Source organism: Panicum virgatum, chromosome 3K, assembly GCF_016808335.1.
Source record: "Panicum virgatum strain AP13 chromosome 3K, P.virgatum_v5, whole genome shotgun sequence".
Classification (NCBI taxonomy): domain Eukaryota; kingdom Viridiplantae; phylum Streptophyta; class Magnoliopsida; order Poales; family Poaceae; genus Panicum; species Panicum virgatum.
Genome location: NC_053138.1, coordinates 23244753 through 23267461, shown reverse-complemented (window position 1 = coordinate 23267461; position 22709 = coordinate 23244753). Strand labels below are relative to the sequence as shown.

At 48.6% G+C, this 22709-nt stretch overlaps 2 protein-coding genes and 1 long non-coding RNA gene across 5 annotated transcripts; 1 reads left to right on the top strand and 2 right to left on the bottom strand.

Moving 5' to 3' along the window:
• Window positions 1–1685: 1685 nt before the first annotated feature.
• Window positions 1686–6016, bottom strand: LOC120698468. Of its 2 annotated transcripts, none has more exons than XM_039982097.1 (12): window positions 5684–6016; window positions 5476–5590; window positions 4792–4862; window positions 4390–4436; window positions 4177–4321; window positions 4033–4086; window positions 3755–3953; window positions 3499–3560; window positions 3296–3396; window positions 3099–3153; window positions 2971–3018; window positions 1686–1965 (listed from the first exon to the last, which is right to left on the bottom strand). In XM_039982097.1, the coding sequence occupies exons 1-12, from the start codon at window positions 5976–5978 to the stop codon at window positions 1787–1789; spliced, it is 1371 nt and encodes a 456-aa protein (XP_039838031.1). In that variant the 5' UTR covers window positions 5979–6016; the 3' UTR covers window positions 1686–1786. The 2 variants fall into 2 exon arrangements, with proteins under 2 accessions (XP_039838031.1, XP_039838030.1); XM_039982096.1 differs by having other exon boundaries at window positions 4033–4089; window positions 5684–5997.
• Window positions 6017–6477: 461 nt separating this feature from the next.
• LOC120698469 lies at window positions 6478–9753 on the bottom strand. 2 transcript variants are annotated; one of them, XR_005684865.1, is made up of 5 exons: window positions 9228–9748; window positions 8690–9131; window positions 8310–8478; window positions 7862–8176; window positions 6478–6711 (listed from the first exon to the last, which is right to left on the bottom strand). It is a non-coding gene; the product is annotated as an uncharacterized LOC120698469 (long non-coding RNA). The 2 variants fall into 2 exon arrangements; XR_005684864.1 differs by having other exon boundaries at window positions 6478–8176; window positions 9228–9753.
• A 9948-nt stretch (window positions 9754–19701) lies between these two features.
• LOC120698467 (glycerol-3-phosphate acyltransferase 5-like) lies at window positions 19702–22480 on the top strand. Its single transcript, XM_039982095.1, has 2 exons — window positions 19702–20705; window positions 21241–22480. The coding sequence occupies exons 1-2, from the start codon at window positions 20109–20111 to the stop codon at window positions 22204–22206; spliced, it is 1563 nt and encodes a 520-aa protein (XP_039838029.1). The 5' UTR covers window positions 19702–20108; the 3' UTR covers window positions 22207–22480.
• Window positions 22481–22709: the final 229 nt, after the last annotated feature.

Genomic DNA, 22709 nt, shown 5'->3' with positions numbered 1-22709 from the left:
GTAATTTGCTTAAATCTATCACAACCACCTGCTTGCTCCAAATCTAGAAACCGAACACATCGATGCTCCAACCACCATGTTGTAATATATGTACAATCATACTTACCATACATTTCAATCACCATTGTTTCCTTCGCGCGCCAAGGTGCACGCCAATCACTAGTCATTTAAATGATCATGTGCTTTGGAAAAAGATTGTAGATCACAAATATAGGAATCACTCCCCTAATCTCTTTTGCTGCCCTGTCCTGGGAACATCACCTTTTTGGAAACGTGTTCTCTAGGCCAGCAAAGCGAAAGGTTGGGCAGCCGAGTTGGCTAGCCCAGCCCAGTAGCGTCGCTCCCACGAGGTCGTGAGTTCGAATCCCAGCTGGGACGAATTTCCGCTCGTGGGTAAAAAAATCTCCTCGCTGTGCTCGCCGCAAGGCTTACCCTATCGGGGATGGGCCAGGGTTCGGGGGTTTTTCCGCGGCCGGGTGAAGCCGTAGTCGCTTCCTCTTAATGAAAAACGGTGGGGTCCGTTCACCCCCCGGCCGCGTTTTTTTTTCTAGGCCAGCAAAGATGCTCAGATGGGGGTTTCTTGGCAAATAGGAGATGGGAGGAAGGTGAGATTTTGGGAGGACCAGTGGTTCGGCAATTCAATTCAATACTGGCCCCTCTATTGTATTTCAAATGAAAAAAGCATCACTGTGGCCAATGCTTGGGATCGGATGGGTTGAACCTGAAGCTAACGTTCAGGATAACCGTGTGTCTCCTCAAGTTATGAACCTCTGGCTTGAGTCGATATAGTTTTCTGGGGATGAGGATGCCATCATCTCGATGTACAATCCTCTTGCGTCTACTCGGTGCAATCTCTTTACGCCATCGTGAATTTCAGAGGAGTCAAGCAGGTCGTTAGCCCTGTGGTTTGGAAAATCTGTATCCCCCCCAAGGGTGCAGATCTTTCTTTGGCTCTGAGTAACAGTAAGCTTTTAACTAGGGACAACCTGAGTAAGAGACGACAGGTAGAGGATAGAACATGCCTGTTTTGCAATGAGCTAGAGTCGATTCACCATCTGCTCTTCGAGTGTTGTATGGCCAAGCTAGTTTGGTGCATGTGGTCTGAGATCTGTGGTGTCACTATGGGTGCCGACTTTGAATCTGTGGCGAAATGGTGGGTCGGTCAGAAAAAATATTCAATTATTAATGTATGTTCTGCTTCCATTCTGTGGAGTCTTTGGAAACTATAAGAAATCTTATTAGTTTTCAGGGATTAGTTTGGTCGGATGTGCGCGTGGTGGTGACAAAGGGGGCCGGGATGCTGAGAAGATGGGAACTTCGGTGCAAAGAAAAGGGTCAGAAGAAGCTGGAGCATAGTGGAGATGCTGGAAGCCAAGGCGCGGGAGCCGCCAATGCTGGAGGGGATTCCAGGTTCAACCGCTCTGACGACAACAAATTGGGATCCTTCTCCAACAGATCTGGTGACAACAACAAATTGGGATCCTTCTCCAACAGATCTGGAGGCGTCTTCGTTGATTTCTGGCGTAGGTCAATGTGGCAGAGAGCGTGTGCTCGTGCCTTTTCTCGAACACAGTGGCAGGCGCTCCCTTAATTATGCTGAACTGTAACACGTGACCAAAACATTTTATCTCCTTGGAAATAAAAACGGGGGAATCCTTTTCTCTAAAATATAGACGCGCACCAGATTCTGGTAACGGAGCAACTCCTCTTTATAAGTAATAATATTACATCAGAGGTAGGTTCACTGATTATTTCATGGTACGTTTCATCAGATTATTTATGAGAGCTACAGGACCCTGCCGATTCGAGTGTCAACAACGACAGTCGGCTTTGAAGGTTCTGAAAACTCTAGTGCCTGAGCTAGAGTCAATCTACGGTTCCTCCAAGCATCTTGGGCCCACTCCTTCATCCGTTCACCTTCCGCCTTCCGATTGGACTGGATTAGCAACAGCTCTGCGTACTCGCCTGCAAGTTAAGAGGGAAATTTTCAGTACTACCCCAAACTCTTAAGACTTTGTTCAGTTAATCCCAAGAAGGGAGAGATCAGAGGGATTGAGGAGGAATAGATTCCCAACTGACTTGTAGGGGATCTAATCCTCCTCAATCCCTCTCAGCTAGGGATTAAACGAACATGGTCTACGGGCTTGTTAAGTTTGGAGGGGATTGAGGGGGGTGGGAGGTTGGAGGGGGACGGGAGGGATTAAACCCCAACCACAGTCACAAAAGTTCCCGGATCTATGGATCGAGGAACGTGGTACATGGTACGTTGTTTAAGAGTGATTTTAACACTATTGGAATGAAAATGTACCCGCGTTCCCGGTACAGGAACGTGGGCACCATACCACGTTCCTGGTGACTATGACCTCAACAAGTAAAAATCTCCCTCAATCCCCTCCAATCCCTAGCGTTGTGCCTGAAGAGTGGGAGAACAAGCCCACATGAGAAGAAAACCATCTAAGTAGTAATGTTCCTGCAAGAAAGAACTGCTAGCGGTGATCGTTTGGTATTTAAACTGCTCCAGTGCTCCTGTCAGATTTGTCAAGACTCTGAAAATTTTAAGGCTTATCGATTGCTGGGAGCCATGTACAGCAAGTAATGGAAACCACAATTGAAAGGATTTCGAGCCATTCTTCTCCATGGTTGGAGGATTTTAAATGAAATCCTATTCTACTAGGATAACAAGGCAGGGTGGATTCAGAATAAACTGACAACATACATTCATCAACTAACAATGGATGACAATGGATACCAGATAATGAACGATATGCCATGCATGCTGTTGTAACAAGTAACTTGCTTTTAAGAGTTGTATGGCAAACTCAAATACTGAATCAATCGTTGTAACATGTTGTCATGGTAGCAGCATTGTTCTACTAAGTAACTTGCTAATAAAGAGTTGCATGGATTAATTTTAATATAAGGGCCTTAAGGTATGAGATGCTAAAAAAGTAAATAGTCCAAAGATATAACCTCTAGCAAGGGAGATGATATCTCTCCAGTCCATCTGTTTGCTGGTACCTGCAGCATATAAATAACATCAATATGTAACTCAAATGATGGAAACGAACCCCAGCATAGATAGAATATCGTTATTTTACCCTCGGAATTAATAGCAGGGGCTTTCAATACTTCTAAGGCCTTCCTGTACAAACCCTGCAATCATAAAGTAGAAAACAGATCGTTGAGTCCAAGCATAAATTTCCTGCACAACCTCCCTAGAGCATGCAAAAGAGAAAATAAGGATGGATAGCATGGTTTCTTGTGGAGACAACTATTCGAAGAGTTATTTACTGACCTCCTGAACCATAATTGAACTAGAACCTTCGGATTTTGCTTTCAGTTTGTACATTCTAGCTACACAGGTCAAAACAATGCCAACCTTTGGGTGGTTTGCACCTGCATGCATTACAAATTATATATTATTAAATTGTCGCCCATATTTGACACTTGGATGCCACTGTTTTCTAGTATTCATTTAATAAACTTAATATGACATACCAAATTGTTCTTCAGCCTTTTGTAGTGCCCTTGTGAGATAATCCTCTGCCTCACCAAATTTCCTGGATTAAGCGGAAAAGGTAAGCCTCCATAAAAGGGTACAGATTTAGAAACAGTTAAGTCAAACGAACAACAATAGAGATGATTTGTACTTTTTTTTAAAAAAAAAAAGATGATCTGTAGGTTTATAAATAGAATATTTGATAAATTTAAACAAATTTAACCAAAGAACATTAGAGATTGCTCTGAATCTTACCCAGATTGAGATAAAAGCTGGCCATATGAGCAAGTGGCACCAAGAGAAACCTCTTCAGGAACCATGTTGCCAGCTGCTAAAAGGTTTCCAGACATATCTTCCATGCGAGCTGCCTCAAGAACACTCTCATACACCTGTGTTGCCATTGGAAAATCCCCAACACAATGCAAATATTCACCATATGAAACGGCGGCATTTTCTGAGGAAAGAACATCAATAGGCATGTATGCACTTATTGAAGATAAAATGTGAATATTCTGTTTCAGAGATGGTTGTACCTGTTTGGTGTTTGCATCCAGCAAAGTCCCTGCACCCATCAACAAACAGCTGGGCTGCTGATAAAGAGAAAATTTAGATTAAATTTTATTGTCACACCTTATTCCCTATTAATCTAGCAATAACATTTTGGGACATTAAAATACCTGATTCTGTATCTCCATTCAGAAGTGCAATAAGTCCTTTGATAGCATTAACCCGGAATTTAAGATGATCCTGATCAGACCATTGGCTATCATCTTTGATTGACAGATCAACTGAATCATTTGGGGATATTGAGTGGGACATCTCCTGAATTTAAAATAACATAAATTTCACGTTAAGGCCAGTGAAGACTAAATGAACATCTAGGACCAAACCTGGCCTGCCTCCATGTGTAATCCCATTAGTGCTTCCCACGCCGCAACTGCAAAATCAATCACAATCAGAAATGTCGTTCAAGATTGTTGCCTAAATTAATAAGCAATAATACCAACTCTCCGTCTCTCAAAGACCTAAAACTTCATTTCACTTTAAGTTTTAGTCAACTTAGACAAGAAATAAAACAATCCACTGATTTCTTCTTTTTTGACACAAGAAAGCCAAAGGACCATCAGACACAAAATAAGAACACTTCTGAGTTTTATTTCTACTAAAAATGGGAGACAAGTGTGGTACTTAAGACCTCTTTGTTTTATATGGTTAAAGATAAGTGATTCACAGTATGTAGTTTAGTACTCCCAAATATACTACCCTTATAAAACAGGAAGCTAGAAAATCACCTCTGAAGGATGCAGAAGGAGCAACTTGTTGGGATGCTTTGAGCTTTTCCATTGCATCTTGGCGTCTTCCACTGCATGGAGAATCACATAATATTACTCAAATGACTCAAATCTTCTCAAATGGGGAAAGGTCGAACTAGAATAGGAAATCAAGGACAAGGATCCAGTTGGTGTTGTTATATCACCAGCAACCCAACTTAACTATGCCACATACAATGGGAAAGTCTAACTGGAGATAAATCAAGGATCCAATTGGAATTATCATGTGCTAGTAACTCAACCTCATTATGCCACATTGAAATGAAACAGTAATTATCACCATAGATATCGCTCACATTATATATTATCATGCTAAAGCCAAGCATCTGTCAAATGCATGAATTTCTCCACCCATGTACCATCCGCAATGTGAATCATCTGCCAACGGCCAGCTACTTTGCAAACCAGAACACTCGACCACTCTAAATCCTCTTATAGACTTGTTCGTTTCACAATGTTTACTGGGCCTGAATCCCTTCATAAATGCCACAGATATGCAAAGCTAGACAACAGAAATCTATAGCAGTGACAAAATGCCAATCGACCCAAACAACCCGCCGAATTCACCACAATTGCAGTGTCAGGTAACTTGTCAGAAATTTGTTCCGATTAGAGCTTCGGACAGAAATGAGCGGCGCAGCGTACCTCCGATAGAGCAGCGTGGACATGGCGAGCATGAGCAGCCCCACGGCCTCGGCGCCGCCCTCGCCGCCGCCCTGCAGGTTCGAGGCCCCCTGCTCCAGTATCCGCATCGCCTCCTCTGGCACGCCAGCAACAGCGGTTCAGCGCAAACTAGAGAATCCTCACAGCCCTAATGCGTACTAGCACAAGGGGAGCGGGACAAGGGGGAAACCTGGCGAGCTCCGGTGCACGGCCCCGCCGAGGGCGTAACGGATCATCTCCGCCGCCACCCTTTCGGGCTGCGTCTCGCCGGCGGCAGCGGTGGCGGCGAACCGGTGGGGGGCCCGCAGCTTCGGGGCGATGGACGCCCTCGCGAGGGCCGATCGGATCGTGCTCATCGCCATGGCCGCGCCTGCGCGTATGGAGGCGGCAAGCGGCGGACGAGACTCTGGAAAGGGGTCGAAGCGGTGAGCCGGAGACGTGTTCGGTTTGGAAGAAGTATAAACCCTGCCGAAGTCGGGATTCATACGAGAATCGGCACCTGCTGCGCCGGGTCCCTCGAAGGCTGCACAGTTACTCGCTTGTCATGCCTACGCAAAGCTAAAATTTGGCTCTGGTAGATGCCAATGTTTAGCAAGTCAATCCACCATTTCTCCACTCTCTCTCTCTGCGGGTGGCGGGTACAAATCTCGGCGACTTAAAGTTTGAAAAGCTTTTTCTACTTCTTAGTCACAAATATATATGTAAACCAAACAAACTGTCACAAGGTTACATTTTTCATTTTTTTTAAGAAAAAATCTTTTCCATAAAAAAGTGATACCAAACCAAACTTATTTCAATAAAAAGTCGTACCAAAGCAAACATCTGTAAACCAATGATGTATGCCTCTCCTAGGACTTCTGCTCTCGCCAACTCGTTATGCAACCACTTTACTATTTAGTGTTTATTGCTATAACGGTCTTTACTCTCAATAGTAAAGTGCCCGTGCTAACGCCACGGCTAAATTTCAAATGTACACCAAACATATTAGATCATAATTACCACGTATCACAAATAAGTTAATGACGGCTTGTACAAGCAAACATAAAACTGGTTTGTTCTTCGTACATACCGACGGAGCAGCCATCAGAGTAAATATATTACACATTTTTGGATATTTAGCAAAACTGAGACCTAATTGTTCACATAGGCAGTGAAAGCACTTTCTTCTCTTGAGGCGTTGATACAGCACTGGATGTAGCTCAGAAACTTGTTCCCTCCCTGCGTCAACAAATTTCGGATCAGAAACGATGGAGTTATTATTATGTTGCATAGGAACTATGGAGTTATTATTATGTTGCATTTTGTGGGACAATTAACTCACCAAACTGACAAAGAAAACCTAGAAAGAAACAAATATATTCAATAAACAAAAGGAGAGAGAGCGAATCGAACCCTCGATAGTTCCTATGGCCGGAGTCTCACTGTAAATCTGTCAAGCCCAGTCTAAAGAAGCTTATATGGAAAATGGAGGAACACAACAATTAGCTTAATCCTTGGCAACAGATTAAGGGGCAGATTTCAGATACGCAGAACAAAGAGACAAAGTGATATTGGAACCCCAGTACTGTAAAACTGATGTGAAATATAGAAATGTTGAAATTCTCATTTGCTCATTTTATGTCCGCTATTTCCTCAAATCTCTAGTATGGATATTCACCTGACTTGCAAAGATAGTGAAGACACTAACGATCAATACAATGGGTAAACATTCATCTCCTTTGTACCGGCTCTTGCACTACAGCTCTCACACAAACATAATTTTTCCAATATAATTCTCAAGTCTTTACACTACAGCTTAATTGAAGTTCCTCTACCTCTGCCATGCAAAGCTCCATACTGGATATACATATATAAAACTATCAAAAGTGGTACCATTAATAACCATTGAGCTACCATTACTAATTTGGTAGTGGTTTCAGTGGCCACTCACAAGTCATAACTGATACAGAACCAGCTTTATGGTTTCCACTTTTCAGTGCTAAATTATGAATGGAAACATAGCAAACATCACCAGTTTTGGCTAGTTCTCTTCTCTGTGAAGCTGGCAGGATCAACAGATCTTTAAGTTAAGGCACACTCTGTTTACACTTTGCAGTGACAAAAAAAATATTGCCTGTAACATGGTCAGATGGTGTGTCAATTAAGCACAAGCTCTTGAATTGCTTCGAATAAAGAGTACCATACGCTCTACTGAATTGAAACCAGATTAGGTATATATGGAATGCTAGCCTTAGCTGAGTTGTATAGCAATAAGAAAAATTGAAAACTACAGCCACGAACCTTAACAGATCAATGCTCAAAAATATATAATGATATTGCGATACAATGCACATTCGAAGTGTACACAGATCGTATATATTCATATTACCTTCTTCATTGGAGACTGAAAGCCCGAAATCAGTGGCCTTAAGCATTGCATTCTCCTCCTTGGTTGCGAGCAAGAATTTCTCTAGTTTCAGATCACGACGCACAAATGTTCACAACATTCACAACTGCTCTGCAGATTGTAGCAGCTGACCATTCTGTGTAGTGGCCTTTAGCAATGATCCGATTGAATAGCTCACCACCTGAGCAGAGCTCCATCACCACATGCACATTGCTATTATCCTCCAACGCTCCCCTGAACTCAACAATGTTTGGCTGTCTTGGCTGTCCAGAAAAATGCTGCATGATCTGGATCTCCCTGCGAATGTTCTCCCTGTCAGCCTTGCTGGTGAGCTTGCATTTAGAGATGGACTTGCAGACATGCAGACTAATTTTTGTAGTCATATGCAGACATGCAGTTCCTACCCGAGCATGAGAAGTGTGGGACTCACCGCAGCTCGCTGACGACTCGCCACAGGTACACATGCGCGCCCTGGCCGGGCTGCCGGGGGCCGCCGCCGCCGCCGCACGGCCTGGATGCCATCGCGTGAGCCTCCACGGGAGGAGGCGCCGCGCGCCCTCGCCGGGGGGCTGCCGTCGGGTGCCCTCGCCGGGTGCAAACTATGTAAAGAAAAGAAATAAAATCTATTCAGATGTGAATGGAAAGGAGAATGCATTCAGCAATGTTTTACACGAATACACATCCCAGTCAAACGCATCACAACATCGGTGAATCAGGATGTCTTAATTCTGATGACAACATGTGTCAGAAGTTCAGCCCCAGTTCCATCAGCTTGCTGCTTGCAGTTACAGAGCAAACAACCATACGTACCTTGCACTCTGTCGCTCGGGAGCCGGGCTGCTCGAGCGCGGCGAGCCCGACATACGCCATCGCTGGTGGCATGTCACCGTTGCTCACGAACATGTCTGACCAATAGCCTGCTGGTGACCGAGCCTCTCCCCCCGGCCTAGGGGAAGTCTGGTGATTTGGGGAAGTTGTACGGTCACTTGCTGTACGGCCACGGATCGATAAGGAAGAAGAAGGGGGTGGGAGAGGTAGTGGGGAACCGGGTCCACCATATCCGGCAATCTCCGGCGAGGTGGAGGTGGGCGCTGGAGCTGGGGAGCTTGCCGATGTAGGGACCTGTGGTGGCGGCGGAAGTGCATAGCTTGCCATGAAGTATGCCGCCACAATCCCCTCGCCTCCTCTCTTCCGTTACCCCTCCTCCTTCACGACCTCCATTGATGTCCGGCCACCATGCTCCGCCCCCTCCCTGAAGCAATTAGAATTTGGGGACGCAAATTTCAGTTGCATAATGAAAATCCACAAATATCCCAAACCCTAACCCTAAGATTGAAGAAATCCTCACCTGAGGCGGCAGACCGGTGCAAGAAGAGGCAGGTCCTCGGGACCCGCGAGCGGCACGGCGGTGGACGCAGCGCGCAGCAGCACGCGGCCATGCGGCAGCCCGCAGCGCCGGCGACGGCGGTTGTGTCTCCGCCTGGGATGCTGGAGGCGCGTGGAGGGGTCCCGACGTCGTCTCCGCGCGGGCCACGACGTCGGCGGCCGAACCCGCTCCTGGCGCGTCCCGGCGGCGCCGGCCGAAACCTGCCGGAGCCGCCGTGCGCCCCGTGTGCCGCGGCTGCCGGAGCAAGCGGTGGTTTCGTCGGCGGCGCAGGGCAGGTTCACCAGCGCCGTTGCAGGGCGGGTAGGATGGGGGCGAGGCGGGCGGCGCAGGGCGGGTTCGGCGGGGGGCGTCAGCGCCGTTGCAAGCCGGGTTCCGTGGGGAGCGAGGCAGCGAGTTTGGGGAAGGCGCGCGCGAGAGGAAAATCCTTTTGTTGCAGTCGCTGGGGTTCGAACCTTGCGCCTAGACAGGGGCTGCGTCCGCCGGTCCGCGGGGTGGAGGTAGGGTTGAAAACGGTCGGAAACGGTAATTATTCGGTAATCAGTTTTTTTGGTTGTTTTTCTTTGATTGTGAATAAATAGGATATAGAATTTTGTATACAAATTTGTATTCTTGTTTTGAGCATTGAGCTTGTAAAGATTCATAAAAAGTAAACCTCAAATTCATCCTATATTTTCTCAAATGATAGATATAAAATTCGGTATGGATTCGGAATCAAATTCGGTATTTTTTCACTTTTTTTTGTTGTAGGGAGCAAATAATGCATAAAATAATTTATGCAAAATTTTATTCTTATTTGTAATAATGTGCTTGATAATATAAGAAATGATCACCATCCAATTTTATACATATCTATTTTAAAATATTAAATTTGTTCTAACAGTTCATATTACCACTTTCATCCCTAGGTGGAGGTGGGATGGGGCGTTGATGTCGCGAATCCATATAAGTCGTCGGATCGCGTTGATGTTTGGCTAGTTGAGGCGTGAGCCATCGATAATTTGGGTACAATTTTGTTGATGAACTGCGTCCCAACTCTCTCAGCGCGGGTTTTTTTTCTGGGTGGCCATAGAATAATTTGTTTGGTGCCTTAGAGGATAGATGTAAGATTTTGAGTATATTTAATCATACATATATGTCAGTGTCACTGTGACGTATTTGGCATGTAATTTTACTTTTTTTTTAAGAAACCGGGATAGTATTTCATTTAAGGTTTTGGTGATTGCAGCTCATACAAAGACACCCTTGATAAAAATAAAAAATACATTCAGGTCCTTGTAACCATCTCCCGGTGTTCCTCGCCACCGACTACCGGAATCCATGGCCTGGAGCAGATCCCCTACCGGCGAAGAGACAGAACTTTCAATCGCCGTCTTGAGTAGCACATCCACAACATGCTTTCTTTGCACTAAACGCCCCGGCTTCCAAAGATGGCCAATGGCCATCGCATCGCCAGCCTTTGAGAAATCAAACGCCCCAGTGGCCGCCAGAATTCCCAGCACGCCGGCCGACGGAGCACCCAGCAGGGGAGCTGAACCACCAACGCAGGTGGTAGGCAGAAACCAACCCGGTTTCATCGAGTCGGTAGATACAAACCTCCAAAAGAAGACTCCTTGGAGGTACAGAAATCCGGAGAAAACAACACCGGCAAAAGCATCTAAACTCCTCCGACCATCAGGTATGTTGTAGGTAACGGATGCAGCCCAACGAGTCAATGACTAACAAGGAGCTCAGCTCGTTAACAAAAAGACAGCAATCCGAGTCTGGAGCGGGGCCGAGCTAACAACGAGGTGATCAAGCTAACGAGCTGGGTTTTTCTTCCTGCACACGCCGTGTTCGATTCTTATTCGCCAAGGATTATGAGCTCCATAACTTCACAAAAGTGACTGATTTCGGCTCCATATCTCCTCCATTATTAGGTATTACATCGTCAACAAGGAAGCGGCCATTCCTTTTCACGTCCAATGACTTTACACAGAGCCACTGATTAGCTTGGCACAAGTAGTATAATAATATGAGATTGTGCTGCGTACCTGCTAGTTCCAAGTCCAATCTGAATTAACTCAACCCCTAGCAGCCTATGTTAATTTGACAGTCGTTAAGGTAACTGTCGGATTGCTTATCCGACAAGTCCACCAGGGATATGCCCGGCGATATATTTGTAGGTGAAGAGGGGATTCCGGAGCCAAGAACTAGATGGTTGCGAGTTGACGCTAGGGTTTAGACATGTTCGGGCCGCTCGGGAGCGTAATACCCTACGTCTTGTGTTGTATGTATTGAGCTTGACGATGAGATGATCGATGCTAGATGCGTTCTATGGGTCCCCTCACGGCGCCTTTATAGTCCAGGTGCCGTGGGTTACAAGTAAGGAAAGACATCTACTCGGGTTGTTACATGGAATCAAGTCGGTTTAGATCCCTAGATATCCGGAATACATATCCGCGCCTTGATCCTGATCCTCAGAGGAACCTTTCGACGTTCAGCCGAGTGCCTGTCTGCCGGGTAATCGTGCAGAGTGGTCCTGGCCGAGTAAGTACCCAGTCGGGAGATAACTACTCGGCTGGGAGGTACCCGGATGTACCTCCGTCGGTAACCCAACAATTATAGAAAAACGGGGGATCTTTAAAGATATCACAGAACTATGTTTATCTGGAGAATCAGATAATTTAGCAACACCTTCTAAGACAAGCTCTACTGACCATTCCAAATTGTATGTTGTTTTAATAAATCTAGATATATAATTTTTTCTCTCTATATATATATATATATATATATATATATATATATATATATATATATATATATATAAACATAGTGTTTATCTGGATACATGAGAAAAATATGTAGTCAGATTTACCAAAACAACCTGCAATTTGGAACGGATGGAATAGCATTTAGGTGATGATTGATGAGGAGAGTATCAATTCAAGTTGTGATGCTATATGAGCTTTCGATGATATACTCTTATTTTTATTGTACAGGAATTTTCTAGGCGGCTCAAACGAGAAGGAAGGTAGCGGCGGCGGGCAATGAGGACGAATGCGACCTGTTCGACTGGGAGTGGGTGCGGCCTGACGACAGCGACCCGCTCTACGACTCCAGGGACTGCCCCTTCCTCGACGTCGGCTCCCGCTGCTCCGAGAACGGCCGCCCGACGCGTCCTACACCAAGTGGCGCTGGCAGCCAACGCGCTGCGATCTCCCGAGGTTGGTTGGTTCCGATTTGCTGTTTGTTGCTTCTTCGTTTTCCTCCATTGACAGTTGACATCCTTCCATGGTTCCATTGCCTGCTGGATTCGGGGTTTAGTCTCCAGAACCTGCAGTAGATTTGGTAAGCTTGTGGAAGCTTGGTTGCCAATTTTCATGATGCACTGTTTGTTGAATCTGTCTAAACTTGACAGTGCTATATATGTTTATATGGAGAATCAGATAATTTAGCAACACCTTTTAAGACAAAGCTCTACTAAATTCATTCCAAATTGTAGGTTGTTTTAATAAATATATATATATAATTTTTTCTATATATATAAACATAATGTTTATCTAAATATATGGAAAAAATATATATCCAAATTTATCAAAATAACCTGCAATTTGGAACGGATGGAATAGCATTTAGGTGATGACTGATGAGGAGAGTATCAATTCAAGTGGTGATGCCATATGAGCTTTCGATGACACTCTTCTTTTTATTGAACTACAGTAATTATCTAGGTTAACATCCGCAGGTACCCATCAATAGCTTTTACTGCCTGCAGATTACCCACTTCCAGATTTTGTTATCAGAAATGATAGCTGCTCATCCTCTCCATGGCGACGATGAAACGGAAAGCAACCGCTAGTAACTAATTGGGGGTCGATTTATGATTTCCAAACCGAGAAACTTCCTCTCTGCAACGACCACAAGTGGCCCGGTCGCCGCCACAGTTTTAATGCGGGTTCTTACGGGTACCGTCTGAATTATCAGAACGTGAGCGTATATTATTACCGGTCAGCTCCGTCGTCTCCGCTTTCGCGGTCCACGTCATCTCGTGGGTTGCGTAATCCAGGACTCCGTGGAAACTGCGACAGGGCTATTTGAGCGGCGCTGACATGCTGACAGCTGAACATCTCGAGAGTTACGGTTGTGGTTATACAGTAGGAGTACAGTATAGTTAAGACCCTGTTTATTTGCTGAAAAATTGTTGATTTTGGTACTGTAGCATATTTTATTGTTACTTGACAAATAATATTTAATTATAAACTAATTAGATTTAAAAGATTCATCTCGTGCTAATCAGTTAGACTGTGTAATTAGTTTTTTTTTTAACTACATTTAATGCTTCATGTATGTGTTCGAATATTTGATGTAACGGATATTATAAAAAATTTGTTTGGAAACTAAACAGAGCCCAAGACATGTCGGCCAGCCAAGCGATCTGCGATCCCGTTTCGATCGTTGCCATCTATTCTGTCTGCGGTACAGGTTTAGACGTTTAGTTCAATAGTTCACCTCTTCATCATGGGAACAATAAGTTGGGATGTCAGCTGTCACTGAACACCATGGTACCATGTAACCTTAGTACATGGAACTGTACAGCGAGAATCCGACACTCCCAGATGGGAATGCTCTGTTTGACTGTTTCAGTCTCATATACTCGTTGAGCAATTGCGACATGATTGGAGCCGTAGTTTTAAAGCCTTCCATCAGACAGGGCGGACACATCGTACTACATGCAATGGAACCCTTCAATTCCCCTATGGTAGTCTGGCTACAGCTTTTATTATAACGTGTTGATCGATTCTCTGCTCGTGCTCGGTTCTCTAGTGGCGGACCCATTGCATATGCCCTGAAGTGACTGTTTATGTACGCTCATAAAACCAACCGATCACTCGTCGACATGCAATGCTCGTAAAACCAACCGGTGAATAGTCGACATGCAGCATCACACTACACCAGTCCCAGTACATAGTTTCATTGTATTGTTGCCAAAACTGTAAATTTGCTTACCGAGCCAGATAAGTATCATAAGAATGAAAATCCTCTCACATCCTATGAAATTATCATTTTCCCTCCTCATAATAACCATATCATATCATTAGATTTACTTATATGTTATAATTCAGGATGCATAATTTTTTGGGTCAACCAAATGACCCGGAACCCAATTCGTAGATAGTAGCATAGAAATCCAAAAAATCGACCAAAAAAGATTTTTAGTGTTACACTGGTTCGTCTAATGGGTCATCGGACTAACCCAGATTCTAAACTGAACCACGCGTTTGCTTTTGGGAATTTTCCTCTCTCTTCACGACGGCCATGCTCCCAAGTCGCAACGACCTCAAGCTAACAAGCTCCCTCCCTGATCTCTCGCGCCCCTATTCATCGGCCCTTCGTCAACCTCTCAGGGGCTCCAGTGGGCATCGGCTTCAACCTCGACCTGCTTCTTTGTTTCAGCGAGCTTTCTCATAATGTCGAACTGCGCGCCAACAGCCCCGCGGCGGCCGCGAGCGCGAGGAGAAGGTGCCCATGGCCGTGGTCGTCCCGGACCTCTCGCCGCACCCGGCGACGCTAGACGGTTCCTCGCCCTCGGTGGCACCGCGCCCGCGCTGGTGCCTCGCTTGGACGGCGGCGACGTAGACGGCACAGCGAGGCTGCCGTCCGAGTTCAGCATGCCGACCTTCACGACGGCCGGCGACCCCGCGTGGAGGCGGCGTCGCGAAGTTCGGACCCCGCGTGGTGGCGGCGCCCTCCCGCGACGGCCGACGACCCCGCTTGCAGGCGGCGCCCTCTCGTGATGGCATCGAGGACGCGATACACCACGATGACCGGTTCTACTGCTTCTCCTATAATATCTTACTCCAGCAGCGTCGAGATGTAGGAATCTCCACGCCAGCAGCAATATGGTTTTTGAGTACCACTGGTTTTTATGGGTAATTTTATGTTTGTTTTTGAGTTAATCCATTACTTACACTTTTTAAATTGAGTTGAATGGGTTGGACACTAGTTGTTCCAAAACTGATCCACTTGCATCCTGAGTTATAATATTTAATGACCCATAAAATTTATTATAAAAATTGTAAAATCCAAATTATAAAATTCCTGCTGCGTGACACAGCAATATCGCTGTCGCGTTGGCTATTTGCGTGTGCAGCGCCGCCCCATAAGCCGGTCAGCTCTCGTACTCATTCCGTATCCCGTTGTAGCCTACGAGGGATGGCACAAGAGCGTACGGAGACAACTGCTCCGGGCGTTGGCGTTCCCATAACCGCAGTGTCGAAGTGTCATTGACACAGTTACCTAGATTAGAATCTTAAAAACTGTACCAGTAGAGTATTATGGTGATGATACTCTTCTCACATTTCATGATATTTTTCTCTTCTCTCTTCATATTATTGATATATGTTAGCAAATTTAATGTTTATGATATTTTTATGACACTTCCACTGAGATTGACTTAATCTCATGGCATGATCCCATGGCATGGAGGCCTGGCGGGTGATCAACGCCAGAGCCCAGAGGGCGCATGCCGCGTGGAAACCCGCCAAACTGGCGCCCCGACGGGCCCGTTGCAGGATGGCGCTGGATGGGCGCACGTTGTAGGCGGCTGGCCACGTCCGCCGGGCACTCTCCAGTTTTTTTTGAACAAACATACCTGTATTACTAGTTAAGGAAAAGTACAAATACAAGTACATCGTATAAGGATATAAAGGACAGCTGTTCCACCCAAATAGCAAAAAAGCCACTAAAAAACAGAAAATTGCATTAAGGTCCCTGAGCCTTCTGCTAGACCAGGCAAACCGAATCCGCCGACGTCGGTCGCCGCCGTCACCTGCAAATCCGGCCACCGCCGCCATCCCTGAGCTGGAAGGAGCTCCTTTGCCCTGAGGCTTTGAACTGAGCCGAAGTAGACACTCGAAAACCGAGATTAGCCAACGCTGAACGCCCAATCGGCCGGGGCCGCGCCCCAAGCAGCTCCCAGCATGAACCGAAGCTGACCGTCGACGACTACCGCCGCCATGGGAACCCCCAGCTCGATCCATCCTCCGACCAGCCATCGATCCGCAACTCCCCCTGCATCCTTGCCCCAAAAGGCCGGCATCCTCTTCACTTCGCTGACAACAAAGACGAAGAAGAACCGGCGGACGGCTCCAAAGCAGACCTCCCCGACCACACCAACGCCACCGGAAGAAAGCAGCATCAGTGGGAGGAAAAAGCCGAGGAAGATTATTCAAGGACGCCGCGACCACCTCCTCCTCGCCGCCGGCGCCGAGAAACACAAGCCGCAAAGGAGCATAGCCCCCCTCCCCCCGGCAAAACCAAGCTCCATTGACGAACAACGTCGGTGAGCAGACGCTAGACCTAGATAGAATACTAACTAGTCTATATACAACCGCACATCGATTCCTCAGCTCTCCTCCATCCTCGGCGCCGAAGCGGCCGCCGGAGAGGAGAAGAACCGGAGGAATCGACGCCGGTAACCCGCTCCACCTTCCTTTCACCCTGGGGAACTGAAGCAAGGGGAAAGGTGGAGAAGAAACGAGAAACTCCCGTGGGAGAAGTCTCTGGACAGCAAAAGGGAGGCGCTCTCCAGTTGCAGCTCCGCATAAGACATTTCAAAATTGATTTGATAAGGATAAGGTTATCTACACATGCCACAGTAGAAAAAAAGTACAGTATGCAGTACCCGCTTCAACCAAACAACATTCAAACTGACAAACTTGCCTAAAAATCAAATTAAACCATCCCCTCTCTCTAACACACTGCGTGCGTTGAGTTTCTGCTAGCACGCTGTTCGTGTGCCTGATACTTTTTTTTTATCGACTCCTATTTTTTTGCATGTGCACGAGCACGAGAGATTTTGAGCAAAAGCGGCGCACTCTGTAGGTAAAGAGTGCACGTTGACACCACACAACGGACGGATGACGCGCTTAACGATCCATGGACACGCTGACTTATTAGCGTTATTGCTAAGGGCATTCATGTCAGTGCTATTGTTTTGGATGATGTCGTGGTGTGCAAACCTACAGCCGGGTGACGTAGTACACCCGCCTAATTCTAAGTGTAGGATGTGCTTGGGGCAGTAAAGGAATGCTCGATCTAGAGGCGTAAGAACACGGAAGCACACAAGGATTTAGAGTGGTTCGGGCCGCCGGAGCGTAATACCCTACGTCCACTGTGTGCTGTATTGCTTGAGTCTGGGTGAGCTCGGAGAGAGCTTGGTCTGTGTGTGTGCTCGTGTGAACCTGTGTTCTAGCGGGCGTGCTCTCCCTTTTATATGTCCAAGGGGAGCACGTACACTGAGCGGGGCCCCGACATGTGGACCCGACGATGTATTATAAACTACACTTTGGCCTTCAATGCCTCAGATCCGGAGATCTTGTCGTCGGCTTCCGTGCGTAGCTTCTGACCAGGGATGGTCTTGAGCTGTCCTGTCAGAGTAAAGTCTAGCCTCTGCAGCCGCGCGTCGAGGTCATGATGAAGCGACGAACTACTGATTCAGTCCACTGTAGCAGCGTGAACTGTTGTTTCAGTCAGTAGCAGGTCATCATGACTCGTCGTCCATGCGCGCGGCGCTGAGTCTTTAATGCTTGTCTTGGTAACTGACGAGCCGCCTCGGTAACTGGCGATCCACAGTGTGGACTGACAAAAGCTGCCCCGTGCAAAGAGACAGCAGAGCCTGTCTCAACCACTCGCACTTAATGCGGGTGGGTGAGGGAGCTTCCAGCGGAAGGCTTGCGTCCGCGCCCGCGTCTGCGTGACACGTGGCGGCTCCGGACCCCTCCCGAGCAGTTAGCTGAGCCGAGAGCTCACGGGGTCCGGATAGTCACGTGGAGGTCCGGACCCACCTGCGGGGGTCCGGGTCCACGGTCACAGGTGCTGAACATTTTCACTTCTGGGACACGTGGTGACACCGGACCCGTCCCCGAGCGGGAAGCGGGTCCGGGACCGTTGGTCCGGTGAGATGGAGTCGGACCCCAAGGGTCCGGCTGTTCAGCTCGGATAAGTATTCGAGTCTTGACACAATAAGAGTGGGTACCCCAGCTGCAGGGTACTGAGAGATGAGGTTATATGTTGAAAGTCTACCGGTTCGTTTTCAGTTACTCCCTCCATCTCAAATTATTCCAAGTCAAAGATTTATAATACCAAATAGATATACTATAAAAATATATTTAATAAAAATCTAATGATATTTATTTGTTATCATAAATGTCAGTACTTTATTATATAAATTTGATCAAATTTGAAATATTTGACTCTTGAAGATAGTTGAAATAACTTATAATTTAAAATGGAGGGTGTACAAGTTATTTTGACTTTTTTAACGCATACTATATATATCTAGAACTGAGAATAAACTCTAACTTAGAACGGAAGCAAATATCAATCATAATCCCTTCGAAGCAAACACTGTGCTGACGAGGACCGAGGGGGAGGAGGAACCGATGACCCAGTCGCGCGAGCATTAAATCAAGGGCGATCCCGGTCACGGCCTCATGGGAGCAGGCTGCCCGACAGTGCCTGGGTTTTTTTCCCCCGACCGGTCTGACAAAATCGTCGCCCTCCGATTTCGGTAAACCGATCCGATTTGACCAAAAACTAGTAAAAACTGATCAAATTCAAATTTCAAATCAAAGACGACAGTTTAAATGGTTTCCACCAGTTAGTCGACCGGTTTGACCGGTAAACCGGTTCAGTTTGAGTGGGAACCGGGGAGTTGAACAAAAAAATTGACGAAAAACCCACTTTAGTTCAAAATTTGAATGTTTGTATAACATGTTTTAGCCTAAATGAACCCTCCAACTCTCTTTTGTACTACTTTTAAATTAATACAATGTATAACATGTTTTACATTCTATTTGTATATTTTTGTATGCACGTTTTTTTTAACTTCGAATGCCAGCAAAGTATACTAAATGAACGAATATTTTAAAAAATTTGACACCATTAGATTCGTCACAATTTGAAGTATTTTTAGATTTTTTTGAATTTTTTTTATTTTTTTAAATTCAAATTCAAATTTTGAATTTGGACCGGTTTCCAACCAACCGGTACTGGAACCGATCAGGACCGGTTACACCAGTAACCGTGGTTTCCGGAACCGGACCGGTTCCGGTTGGGATAAAAAACCCTGGCCCCGCCCAGCCGCCCAACGCGCGGCAACGCAAAGGCTGCCGCCGACCCGCCGTAGGCCGGCGGCGATCGGTATGGCGTCCGTCTGGCGCGAGCCCCGGCGGGAACGTTCCAGCGAGCAGCCTCAGTGCCCATCGCCTTTAAATCCCGTCGACCTCGCCGCGCCTCGCCAGCGCGGACGCGGCCCGGTCAGTCACGCAACCGCCCCGTTCCTCCTCCGATCCCACGCAGACGCAGAGGCTGCTGCTGCTGTGCTCCACGGCCACCCAGCCATCCCCGTCAGTTCACACGCAGCTGGGTGATTATATATAGTATCCGACCCGGTTCGTTGCGAGGTAGGTGATCACCCCGATCCATCTCCCGCCCCGCCCGCGCTCGCTCAGTTCGCGCGGCACCACTACTCCGCTGCTAAATCCTACAGGTAGCCCAGGCGCGGCGCGGCCCTCCCTCCTAATCCCACCGCTCCGCCGCAGGTGCGAGGTGGTTGGCGGCCGCTTACCCGAACCGGGCGCCGTGCGCGCGCGCGCCAGGCGCTCGTGGTCAAGCCAAACGCTGCCCACCGCCGCGGCCTCGGCCTATATCCTCGCGCACGTCCTCTCCCGTCTCTGCACCCGCTTCCCTTCCTTCTTTGGACTCGTCGTCCGTCCACCAGTGTTCCATCCATCAGCCCTCCACGGCTCGGCCTGATCGCAACACGTAAAGTCTAGCTCGATCAAGATCGCCGCCGCACCGATGGTGACGATGCCGGCGGCGGCGTCGCCGGGCGCGCGGCGGTCCGTGGTGGCGGAGCTGGAGGGCGGGCTGCTCCGGGGCGCGGACACGTTCCCCTACTTCATGCTGGTGGCGTTCGAGGCGTCGGGCCTGCCGCGCTTCGCGGCGCTGCTGGCGCTGTGGCCCCTGCTGCGGCTGCTGGAGCTGGCCGGCCGGGGCGGCCTGGCGCTGCGCGCCGCGGCGCTCGTGGCCACCGCGGGGGTGCCCCGGGCCGAGGTGGAGGCCGTGTCCCGCGCCGTGCTGCCCAAGTTCATGGCCGACGACGTCGACCCGCGCGCCTGGGCCGCCTTCGGGGCCTGCGAGGGGAGACGCGTCGTCGTCGCCACGCGGCTGCCGCGCGTCATGGTGGAGCGCTTCGCCAGGGAGCACCTCGGCGCGCACGAGGTGGTCGGCTGCGAGCTCGAGTACAGCCGGCTCAGGCGGTGCACGGGGCTCCTCAGGGGCGGCGGCGCCGAGGCCGTCGCGGGCCGCGTCCGCGCGCTCTTCGCCGGCGGCGACCACCCGGACCTCGGCATCGGCCGGTCAGAGATGGCGCGCTCCTTCTTGCCGTTCTGCAAGGTACGTTAACCGATCATCGTCCAAGGTTTCACATGGCAATAGTTCGTTCGTTGTCAACGAGTTCCCTTGTTTTTTTTTCTGTTTCTTTACTTTGGGCAAGACGGATGCTACTGTACAAATACGGGGCAGAAATTCAAACGGAGTACTGACACTGTAGTAGCAGCAGATTTCGCACGCACCACCCATGCATCTACAGTAGACCTTCTTGCCCATGCTGAAAAAGAATATCTCCTGCCTGTCAGACACGGACAAATGTGAACCATAAATTCCATCACTCGACACATCGCCTTGGTCATTTTTGTACCATTTGTTCATGCGAGCAAGTAGTCACAACCCACAAGGAATCATATGCCGCATTAATTCAGGCATGCGACTTGCAAGAGAATTTCTGTCAAAGAAAAAACTGGCAATGATAACACTCATCCGTGGTGAATTAATACAATACAAAACAATACTACTTTATATACTATACTGTGAATTTTAAGCAGTGAATTTTTATCTGATGAGCACGTGTGCGTGTGTTACGTTCTTGCAGGAGCAGCTCGAGCCGCCGTTCACCGCGGGCGCCGCGACGACGAGCGCCGCCGCGCCGCCGTTCCGGCCGGTCATCTTCCACGACGGGCGCCTCGTGTGCCGTCCCACTGCGCTCATGTCCCTCGTCATCCTCCTCTGGCTGCCCCTCGGTGCGCTGGTCGCCTTCGTCCGCATCGCCGTCGGCCTCATGGTGCCCATCTGGACCATCCCCTACATCGCCCCCATCTTCGGCGGCGCCGTGATCACGCACGGCCGCGCGCCTCCCCCCGTCCGCCGTGCCAGCGACGCCGCCGCCGCGGAGGACGGCGGCTCGCCCTCGGGCGTGCTCTTCGTCTGCACGCACCGCACGCTCATGGACCCCGTGGTCCTGGCCACCGTGCTCGGCCGCCGCGTGGCCGCCGTGACCTACTCCATCTCCCGGCTGTCGGAGGTCCTGTCCCCGATCCCGACGGTGCAGCTGACGCGCGACCGGGTCGTGGACGCGGCGCGGATGCGCGCGGAGCTGGCCCGGGGCGACGTGGCCGTGTGCCCCGAGGGCACCACCTGCCGGGAGCCCTTCCTGCTCCGCTTCTCGGCGCTGTTCGCGGAGCTCAGCGACCGGATCGTGCCGGTGGCGATGAACTACCGGGTGGGGCTCTTCCACCCGACGACGGCGCGCGGGTGGAAGGCCATGGACCCCATCTTCTTCTTCATGAACCCGCGGCCCGTGTACGAGGTGACGTTCCTGAACCAGCTCCCCGCGGAGGCGACGTGCGCGGCGGGGAGGAGCCCCGTGGACGTGGCCAACTACGTGCAGCGGATGCTCGCCGCCACGCTCGGGTTCGAGTGCACCAGCCTCACGCGCAAGGACAAGTACAGGGTGCTCGCCGGGAACGACGGCATCGTCAGCGCCGCCAAGCCGGCGGCGCCCGGGAAGGCGGCGTGGCAGAGCCGCGTCAAGGAGGTCCTCGGCTTCCTGCTCCACTAACCAGTTGGTCGATGCAGAGAGACGACACGTCGTAGCTCTGGCCAAATACTCGATCGGCTCACCAATTTCATTGAGTTATTATACACTTATACATGTACGTATAGTCACGTAAAGAATGCCCTCCTAGCAAAAATACAGTTTTTGTGGCATTTTCTTACACGAAATTTACCCTGTATATTGATCTGTTCATTTTACTTTAATCTGTAAATGCTTTTGGCAAATTCTACTGGTTTGTAATTAAAGATTAGATCGAGTTGTTCCTCATCAACTTCAACAGTAGTATGTTCTATGCTGGACTGCTGGCTGCTGGGCGTCCATCTACAATTCGCACTCTTCTTCTTCTTACCCAGGGAGTTTTTAATATGGTCATGGCAGGTAGTAGAGTCATAATTAGTTGAGCAGATTTTTTCACTACTCGTAGTCGGCTGCTCCAGCTGTGTGAACGAATAACGTACACACAGCCATCCAGGTGGTAGCTGATGTTAGCTTAAATCCTTCGACTT